General features: G+C 33.5%; 1 protein-coding gene across 1 annotated transcript in view; it reads left to right on the top strand.

Moving 5' to 3' along the window:
• The window catches only part of DTHD1 (death domain containing 1), a 30,638-nt gene extending 21,002 nt beyond the window's left edge, over nucleotides 1-9,636 (top strand). Inside the window, 5 exon segments of the mRNA XM_057371666.1 lie at nucleotides 323-487; nucleotides 1,062-1,351; nucleotides 2,532-2,776; nucleotides 8,680-8,737; nucleotides 9,347-9,636. Of these exon segments, the coding sequence (XP_057227649.1) occupies nucleotides 323-487; nucleotides 1,062-1,351; nucleotides 2,532-2,776; nucleotides 8,680-8,737; nucleotides 9,347-9,636 (1,048 nt within the window).
• Nucleotides 9,637-9,937: the final 301 nt, after the last annotated feature.

The raw sequence follows: 9,937 nt of genomic DNA, 5'->3' as shown, positions 1-9,937 counted from the left end.
AAAAAAAAAAAAAAAAAAAAAAAAAAAAAAAAAAAAAAAAAAAAAAAAAAAAAAAAAAAAAAAAAAAAAAAAAAAAAAAAAAAAAAACAAAAAAACCCCAAAACAACTCTAAGTTTCAGCTCTTTCTCAAGAACTGGAAAATATCTCTCTTAATATCACTCACACACTCTGCAGTATAGTTTCAGATACAGATTTTAAGCAAGGCGGATAAACCAGAAAAAGTCATCAAGGAAAGCAGAAGGGAGAAGTRCTACAAACATAAGCCTACTCTTTCTGAGAATCTGTTTTTGTTATTTTTTCCTATAATTACTTGGCTTTCCAGGACTGTGAGTGCCTCTGTGAGAAAAAGTGGGGAGAATCTCAATAATACTTTGAAATTAATAGGTCGTGGAAACAAAGAAGAGGGGTGGAAGGTGTTGGATGATGTTATTATACAGAATTCACAGAATGGACTCATATCATTTGAACTAAATGAGCATTTAGAAAGGTAATGTATGAATAATTTAACAAAATTATATTTACTGAAGTATTTACTTCCATGTTTACAAATTAGTGGAAATTTGTAGTGTTAAGAAATAATCCATTTTTAACCATTACCTTGCTCTTTCTTCCACTTCAAAGTATAAGATCATTTAGATTTGTTGCTCATAATTGCAAAAAAACCACCAACTTTTTCATTTATAGAATGTACATAATGTGGTACCTGAAAAACTTGAAACAGCAGATTCCGAAATCAGTCTTAATTCTAGCTTTCTAAATACAAAATCATAATTTAAAAAATTCTTATTAGGAAATACTATCTTACTTTCATGTAAAATTCACATATGTTTGAAATCATACATACATAATCAACATATCTGCACTACAGAAGCAAGTAAATTTCCCCTTTTTTATGTGTTGGAAACAAGGATAAAAAAAGGTAGCAAAAGGTCCCTCAGAGACCCATATTATGTTTAAGAATAAACTATTAGAATAGTTTAAATTACCAATAGAAAAAATTACTTACGATAAAGCTATTCAACTCAATTTTCTTTTTTTAATTTATTTTTTTCTCAATACAGCTTTGTGATCATTCGCCTTTCATTCCTTTTGGAGAACAAGAATCTTCTCCTCTTTGCTCAGGCCCTGGAAGAATCTCTTCATAGCACCATGGCTAATGTGATACTATATCAGAAAAGAGAAAACCCATATCAAATAGTAGTTTTGCTGTCTGCCTCCAAAGAATTGACCAATGAACTTCAAAATCTCCATGAGGAGGGTTACTTTGGTCCCCCAGAACCTACACAGCAATTCCCATTAAGAGAAGGAGAGCAGATTCATTTTAGATTTACAGGAAATATTTCCGCTTCAGGTAAGGCAATTAATTAATGCACCTGCATGAATATTATCAATTACCTCAGCTATTAAATAATGCCACATGGGAGCACTGGTAGATTGTGGTCAGTTACAGAACATTTAGGTATTTCAGTCTATTATTCCTTTTCAAATAATGAACATGGAACTTAATGGGAAACTGCTCCAACTGAAAAGAGAATGTACTGCCCGAAAAAGCTCCTGAGCAATGTGCTCTAGGTGACACTGCTTTGAACAGGAGAGTTGGGCAAAATGAGCTTTAGGGATCTCTGAAACTGATGCCATTCTCTGAAACCTGGTCCCTCAGAAACACATTGTACATTATGAATTATTTCAAAAGGGCAGGTTTCTGTCTTCTGTTTTATCTGCGTAAATTTGCTCAGAGTGAGCRAGAAATCCAGGGCAAAATGTGAGTTGCACAATGAATTGAGGTGAGGAGAGAGAGAGTTACGCCATTTCCATCAGCAGCCTAGAAATGCAGTGGCTGACACCATTCAGAGACTTGCTTAAAGGGAAAAGAGATAAGAAGCCTCAGAAATGTTTTCACCCAAAATTACAGTCTATTCTGTTAGTTTAGAATGAACATATAAATATGTATTTGGCCCTCTGAACTTTTTGCACATAAACTCTCCCATTGAAAAGTACATTTAYTCTAAAGAAAGGAATATTCTTCAAAAAGAGAACTCTCAGCACCTGAGAAATACCTGCTCATATATGCAGAGGATAGTGAATATAKATGTATCAAATAAATGGAATTAGAAATCCTAAAAATGCATCTACCTCTCCATTTCCATTCATTTTATTGTTACAGGTAGGCATCCACCCTGAATAACCAGAAAGCACATACTTCTAATTCCATTCACAAATTTTTTTTTATTCTTTTCTGTGTTATGTACATACCTGCTTCTGTGTTCCTTGCTTTTCAACTTAGAGCACTGCTTTCACTACTTATTCTTTAGGCCAGCTATCAAAAGGCTAGGACAGCTAACTCTGAAGATATTTCTACTACTGAAGGAGGCCCTGATTTTCAATAGAGTAATAATAATGATAAAGGACAACCAAGGGACACCCACATGTTATGTGATTACCTTTATTTGACTAATGTTAATGAATTAGTTTAGATGCCACACATCTGAATACAGGGTAAAAAAAAAAAAGTTTTATTTTATGGACTGCAGGGAATGGAGAAGATTTTGGGAAAGTCTACAGACTTATTTTTCATTCACAAAGAAAACCCAGGCTGGAGCTTCAAATTAAAGAAGTGGATGAATTTGGTAACCACAGTTCACCTCACTACAAAGGAACAGCAGTGTTTTATAAAATTACCAGAGAGAGGATAACAAAGAAATGGGAACAAACCTTGCCATATGATGAATATCGAAACCAGTCTCCACTGTGCAAACTACCATTACAACTACCAAAGGTGGGTTTCTCACTTGATAATATTAGAGACATTTCCCTTTTTCCCTTACCATATATTTATTAGGAAAAGGACCTTGGCATGATTTTTGATTTACAGATATACACRGGAGTCACTGATGGAGTTCTTACCCTTCATCTGTGTACAAACATTCTCAGAGTTTCTCTTGGCTGCAGGGAGGGACCCATATCCCAGTATAAGCATGGAATAATTTCCAGTAGAAATTTTTCACCTATCTGCTCTCTGCAGCGGGTATGGCACTGTGAAATTATTACTTAAGTTTCAGTTATATCATTATTGTTTCATTGTCTTGGGAACACAGAATTGAAAATTGTAGGATCATTAAATGGTTTGTGTAACCTACCTCCCACCTGTCAGCTGATTATCCCATTATTCCTGATTAGCCTCTGCAGTACAGCCATGCTGGCAATTATCTTCATMTCTGGTGAAAGCTAGCGCCACATAAATTAATCTTTAATGTTCCTGCAATGAAATATCATTGAAAAYGTTTCAAAAGCTTATGTACCAACACTCTATACCACACAAAATGCTGCCCTAAACTACTACTATCAAAGTTGCATATATTTTAATAYCAAAATATGTACAGGAACACTTGGTCTAAACCTCAGGTGACAAACAGTAGCATGTCTCTCATTTTTAATTTAATTGATCTCACTCTTCTTTATGCTATCACCTGCTAAGAAGAGTTAACTGCAGATAATTATAAGAGGAGATCTCTTTCAGTGACAAACTCCACATAAAACATATTTTTTCACTACAAGGACTTCACTTTTCTGAACGGTTAGCATTCCATGTGCAGTTCACATGGAGGGAATTAGAAACTCTCAAAGTCAATGGGGTTGATTAAAAAAAATATAATTTAAAAAATGCCTGTAGCATACCCTAGGCATCAGTTAGTTTGCTTCCATTCACCTGACTAGCTTCCATCCCCTTTTTCCATTTTATTTAATCTCACTGGATAATAAGAATAAGATTTAAAGGATTGAACTACATTTGTATCAAACCACAAAGATAAATATCAAGGGTCTTAGATTTTGGGCTGGCATATAAAGTCTACTGCAACACACATTAGTCCTTAGATGTTGGACTTTTTTAAACAAGTGTTTCTGACTTGCCCTTTTCCCCTACTAATTTTAAGGCTGTGTTTCCACTTTCCTGGGGTGACTGAGATCTTGAATTCTGGTCAGCCTGTACCAGTGTGTGAGAATATATAATACATGTGGGTACAGAGTATCAACCTCAGTCTACTCATTTAAATGGAAATCAAGGATGGAGCCATATAACATGGTCATTGCTGGAAAATTAGAGATAAAGTAAAATGTCAGGAATGGTGATAAACTTTGGTAATATTTTCTCAGCATCCTTTTTTTGAATAGTGGCTTTATTTTCAACCGAATCATTTCCAGCACAGAGGACCCAAGTTTGATGCCAAAAAGCTTGCTTAGAGGAATACAATTATTATATCACTTCAGAAAAACAATGTTCAAGCATCTTGCAAACAATTTTGCTTTTGCTTCTTGTAAATGTATTTGGAGAAGTACATTTCAAGGGATTCAAAATCTTCACTAAGTACAAATACTATATCCACAAAGTGATGAAGTGCTTAAAAACAYTTGCACATTGAAAATTTTTTCATTTTGTTGTATTTTTCTGCCTTACACAGAGTAAAACACTGATCTGTAGAATGAAGAACAGCATCAAAAAATGACATCTCCCCTTATGCTGCAARTCATATCAGTACATAAAATACTTTACTATAATTGGTGAATCATCCTACTTTTTTTCCTAACTTCTAACCATCCAGTGCAATCATTTAAAACTGATAATGCCTAAAGTCAGTTTTTAAGAGTGAAGAAATATTCCTYCATCTAGCTACTTACATTGCTGGTTTTTTATTAATGATAAAACCTCAGTGAAGTAAATTATTTGACCTTAGTGAATAATTTGTAAATTAAATACTACATACCTTATTATTGGTATATAAACACACAAAGCAAGTGGGAATTTTATCCCCACCACTATCTGGCAGTGCTAACAAAAAAGTTACAATGTTGTCACTTTTTTGCTCTTCATACCTTCCTCCAGCCAAGTAAATCTTKAATTCCATACTCAACTAACTCAGAGAAATTTTAAGGACAAAAAATATTTCCTAGCTAAAAGATAGATTGGTTTTCTCCAAAAAAGATGATTTCTAATAAAGTCCCATACAGATCAGTACTCATATGTTCATCAGAAACTTTTGAATAATTAAGTGAAAAGTCTGAAGATGTACAAAATAGTCAGAACACTAAAGTTGTCTGTGAAGTGTCACATAATATGATACTGAAACTCTAGAAAATAAAATAGATAATTAGATGTCAGTATTTTGTTGCAGTACAAGAACATATCTGGTTTTATACAGACAGATTTTAAATTACCTATTACCAATTAAAAAAACTTCCAAAATATTTTTCTTAAAATTTCTGAGATTTTCAAAGCATTCAGCAGTAGATAAAGARGTAAGCAGAATTATCCAAATTGTCAGGGAACAAAACTGAAAACAAGATTATGCCAGGTATCTGTGAGGCATTATGAGGCATCCACATCAGGAGTGCATACTGCAATTTTGGTCACAGAATGCAGAAAGTGGTTTTGGAAGAAGAGKAAAGAAAGTAGGAGTCAGAAATATGGACTGGTTCTAGACAGAGAGACAATACCTTGATCTGAACACTTCAGACAGCTTCAATGAAGTTTGAAACATTGTATACACTTATGAATATTATGGAGCAACTTAAAAAAAAGTTAATATATCTTCTTTCACAGGAGATAAAAACAAATGGTATTTATAAGACACACACGTAACCAGTGATAGGAAAGARCATACTTTTTACATTTTGAAATAATCAAATGRTGAACTCATTTTCACAGGATATTTGCAGCAATTAAATATGTGTTTCAGCTAGAAAAGGAATTGAATGGAAGAGAAACAGAACCGTGTATTAAACATAATGATCCAATTAAATTCCAGAGCAATGAAAATTAAATTCTAATTGCTTAATGTATTTTATGATGTGTTCTAAAATTATTAAAAGTAATGAAAGCACTGTCAGTAAAAATTATAATGAGAAATTTATTTCTGCTTTTACTATCCATGATCTGATCAATATATTTGAATCAGAGGTTTAGGTGGGTTTTCTACTACTTTTTATGTTTATATATAAAAWTTGGTTTAACCATTTTAATGGAATCATTTTAATATACATGTTCACAAACACTCAGTGCTGCCTGAAAGAAAACAAATTTTCCAAACAATTTTTTTTTTCCAAGTTGATAATTAGAAGCATCCAGAACGCCTGATTTTGGTTTGACAAAGACAGATGGAATCTTTTTAAGGCAACCATTCTGACTACTACATTTTCACTCATTTTTGTAAAATTCCCACCTAAATTTCTCTTTAGAGAAAGAAGACAGTAGCTTTAAGATCATAAGCCATTTTCTATACAGATGTGCCCACATTATTCACTCACAAATGCTTTTCTGACAGAGGTCAAAATAGTGTTCATTTACTTTGTATGCAAACATTCACAACAGTTTTTACATTAAACATGCTATATTTTTACAGGACTAACCTGATCTTCACTAATAATTCCAGTTTATGATGCTTTCATTTCCTCAGCAGCAGAAAACACATTCCAGTACAAGTCAGATATAGTGTGTTAAGTTCTGATGTAATGTGTGCAGATATCTACTGATTTCAGAGTTATKTGAAACTGGACTAAGGAGTTAAAAGATTAATTTCTCCTTTTCTGGCTGTCCTGCTTGATATGCTGCTGGAGTCTGAACATGTCTGAGAGGTCCATTTGATAGAGCACATCAATATTACTGGCTGGGAAGGTTCTGCAAAAATAGATTCCTGTAATATGGACAGACATTTTGAAGTTACTGATMTGCTGAAGTTTTATGCCTAATGACTGTCTAACAGCACAGTAGCATGTTATCCCCTGCTTCAGAAAGGCAGTGTCTTAGCTAATTGAAGGGCCTTCCAGACTAGAAAAYTGCTTGACTGCTAAGAATATTTCACTTAAGCTGTCAACTAGAACAGCAGGACCACATGCCAGTGCAGCTCAACTGTGGGTGAATTTAACACTTCACCACAGACACTTAATCTTTAAAGGCAATTTAATGTTTTAGATCTAATGCATTGTATATTATTATACCGTTTCTAGACAATACTAATTTTCAATTCTTATAATTTTAATACTATTTTAACATTAATTAGCATAAATTGGTTCAAATTAAAGCCAGTGCATGGGTAATTGAGTTAATCTACAATAACTTTGAAAATCTAATACAGACCTTTGAGGTGCTAAATTCTCAATAATGAATGAAAAAAAGTTTAAAGATAAATGCATAATTAAACRAAGCTAGAGAAAGCTGAGTCTTGGAAGAAAAGCAATGCCCCCTTTTGGAAGASCTTTATATTCCCTTTATTCTGTGGGTATTTTTAGCCATGTCATTCATCTTCAGAGTGGGGCACATCCAATGACAGAATTGTTGTAGAAGCATGCAAAATTAGGCAGATTCAGTTCATAGAATCATAGAATAATTTTGGTAGGAAAGCTACTTTAAAGGTCACCCAGTTCAATCCCCAATATGTCAGGAGAAGCGCAGCATGGGATGGTTTTTCACTGCCAGGCAGTGCARAATGTGCACATCCCGAGCACACTGAAATCACCTCCCAAGCTGACTGTGTACAGGCCTGATGAAAAGTTGGTTAATTCACAATAGATAACGCTTATTATTGTATTGACCTTACACTGTGCAGCTCAGTACATCTGAGACACTCCAAATATTCAACAATATTTAAAGTCTGTATCATAAAGATAAGATACAGACTTAAGATAAGCTCCATAATGCTCAGTATGCCAGAAAGAAAAGGGGAATAATTTTTCCAGTCAGAGTTTCATGCTCCTAATTCACAAATGACAAACAGAATATCAGCAAATAAACCTCAGGCAAATCTCCTCAGGAGAGCTGTGCATAAACAGCCGGGTAATACAACTRAATGTGTGTGACAAAAGTAATATGGGCACTAAAAAAGGATAATTTCATTTTTAAACAAAAAAAAAACCTGAATTTTACTTCATACAAATTAATCCCTTTTTGTGCACATTGCTTGCAGAAGTAATTTCTTGTTCTATGYGTAGTGGAAACAACACTAAAGCCCACAAGAATTTCAACTTTCTCAATCATAAGAAAAAAAAGCCAAAAGTGTTTTTTTCTTTTTCTCCAATGTTTAGAGGTAGAAAGAGGAAGAACTGTGTACTTTTTAATAGAAATTGTCTTTTAAATTTTGTTGACATTTTCATGATCTATCATTAAAAGCTGAACTATATAAAATTAATAACTATACCTAYAGACACAGTATGATTGCCTGACCTAACAACAGCTACTGCATACCTAAAAATTGTTCTCTTCCTTGAAAGGAAGGCAAAGTTAATCCAATATTCAAAATTAGAATCTGTAGAATCTGTGGAGGTTCTATACAAATTTTCTGTAAATTTTTTATACACCCATTTTCTATACATCAGATATGGAATAATGCTATTAATCAAATATTTCTAAAATTGCATAAATTATGAACTTTTTAATAAGAGATAATAAACATCGATTTTATRGATGGATTTTAAATTAATTTCTTTATTTTAATAGCTGTATACTGATTTATACCTGCTGATGGTGTTAATTGGCTTTCAATAATGACAAAAATCCTCTGTGTAGATGGACCGAATTTTAMATGGCAGGATTTAAATCCCCAATGAATTTACTGCAATCAACTCCCATATCAAATCTCACCTCTTACTCATTTAGACATTTCTCTTTCTTCAACACATTTTCTTCAATAGCAAGAGAAATTGGTCAACCGTCCACAAAGCACAAAAAGAACTTTTTCTGATTCATCAGGTAAGAAAACAACCATTAAATCAATATCAATATAAATAATATAAATTATAGTTATTAGATAATAATAGATACAATAGTAGATTAGAAAGTGCAATCATTAGATACAATAATAATAGAGTTGTTTCAGCTGTAGCTGACACTTTAAAATGCCATATTCRGGAAGGAAATAGTTAATGTGTTAAAAGATAGTCAAAGGAAAAAAAATATGTTTATCAGGAAATGCAAAAGCTCTTGTAAGATAATGTTATGGAGGGATGCTTGAATGGCACAGAATTTTCTGTACAAGGAAATTCAGTTTGTAATGGAAAGCTCCAGTATAACTGATATATCTGTTACAGTAAATATTGAAACGCTTTTACKTTGTTGCTAGCTTTCCTGATTCACTCCCAAAATTTATGGACCTTTGCTGAATTTACTCTTGACTAAATTCACTTCATATCGCAGTGCAGTAACCAAAAATGGCATTGGAAATGAGATGGGATGATTTTTTCAAAAAATAAAAAAACCTACCCTATTTAGTCTGGGAGGTTACCCATTGAGCCTCTAGCTTTAGAAAGCTTTTTTTTAAAAAAAGGGAAGATTTATTCCTCATTAATTTTTGCCCTTCAGAGGCCCTGTGGGACAAGTTGCTGTTTTGGCTTGCAGAAGAGCTCGCAGAAGATAATACATCATTGTTTGCTTTATGTTTACCTGTTCGGCGGAGCGTTCTTCAGCTTGTTAGGCTGAAGTGGCCTGATAATTTAACACAGCAGATCTATGAGCTGCTTTGCTGCTGGAAAAAAACCCTTCCAAGGTCGGCTGATAAACAACAGCTCCTGTCTCGCTATTTGCGGAAGAGTGGCAGAAGCGATCTTTCAGAAGAGCTTCATTTAAAGTGGCAAAATAAGGTGTTCTCTTGACAGAATTACTGGCAACTAACAGCCCAATTTCTCTTTTCCAGTGTTGAAAGGTGTAAATATTTCTGTGATACTTCTGGATGAACAAGTGACAGGGATATGAGTCAGGAAAAGACTATTTATTTGTTACTTTGAAACCTCTTTACTAAAGCAAAGTATAAAAGCAATGTCCTTGTTTGATAAAAGTGAACATTTCTTATGAGAAAAAGTGAGATATTGAAAATACAGGTATGAAGAACTATAGACTGGTCTGCGAAAATTTCTGAGGACTTCAACTGCTTGTAGTTGCCATACTCAGTCAACA

The sequence above is a fragment of the Malurus melanocephalus genome, unplaced genomic scaffold (assembly GCF_030028575.1).
Source record: "Malurus melanocephalus ecotype Western Australia unplaced genomic scaffold, MMel_1.1 scaffold_151, whole genome shotgun sequence".
Classification (NCBI taxonomy): domain Eukaryota; kingdom Metazoa; phylum Chordata; class Aves; order Passeriformes; family Maluridae; genus Malurus; species Malurus melanocephalus.
The sequence above is the reverse complement of the archived record's forward strand: the minus strand, read 5'-3'. Positions and strand labels throughout refer to the sequence as shown.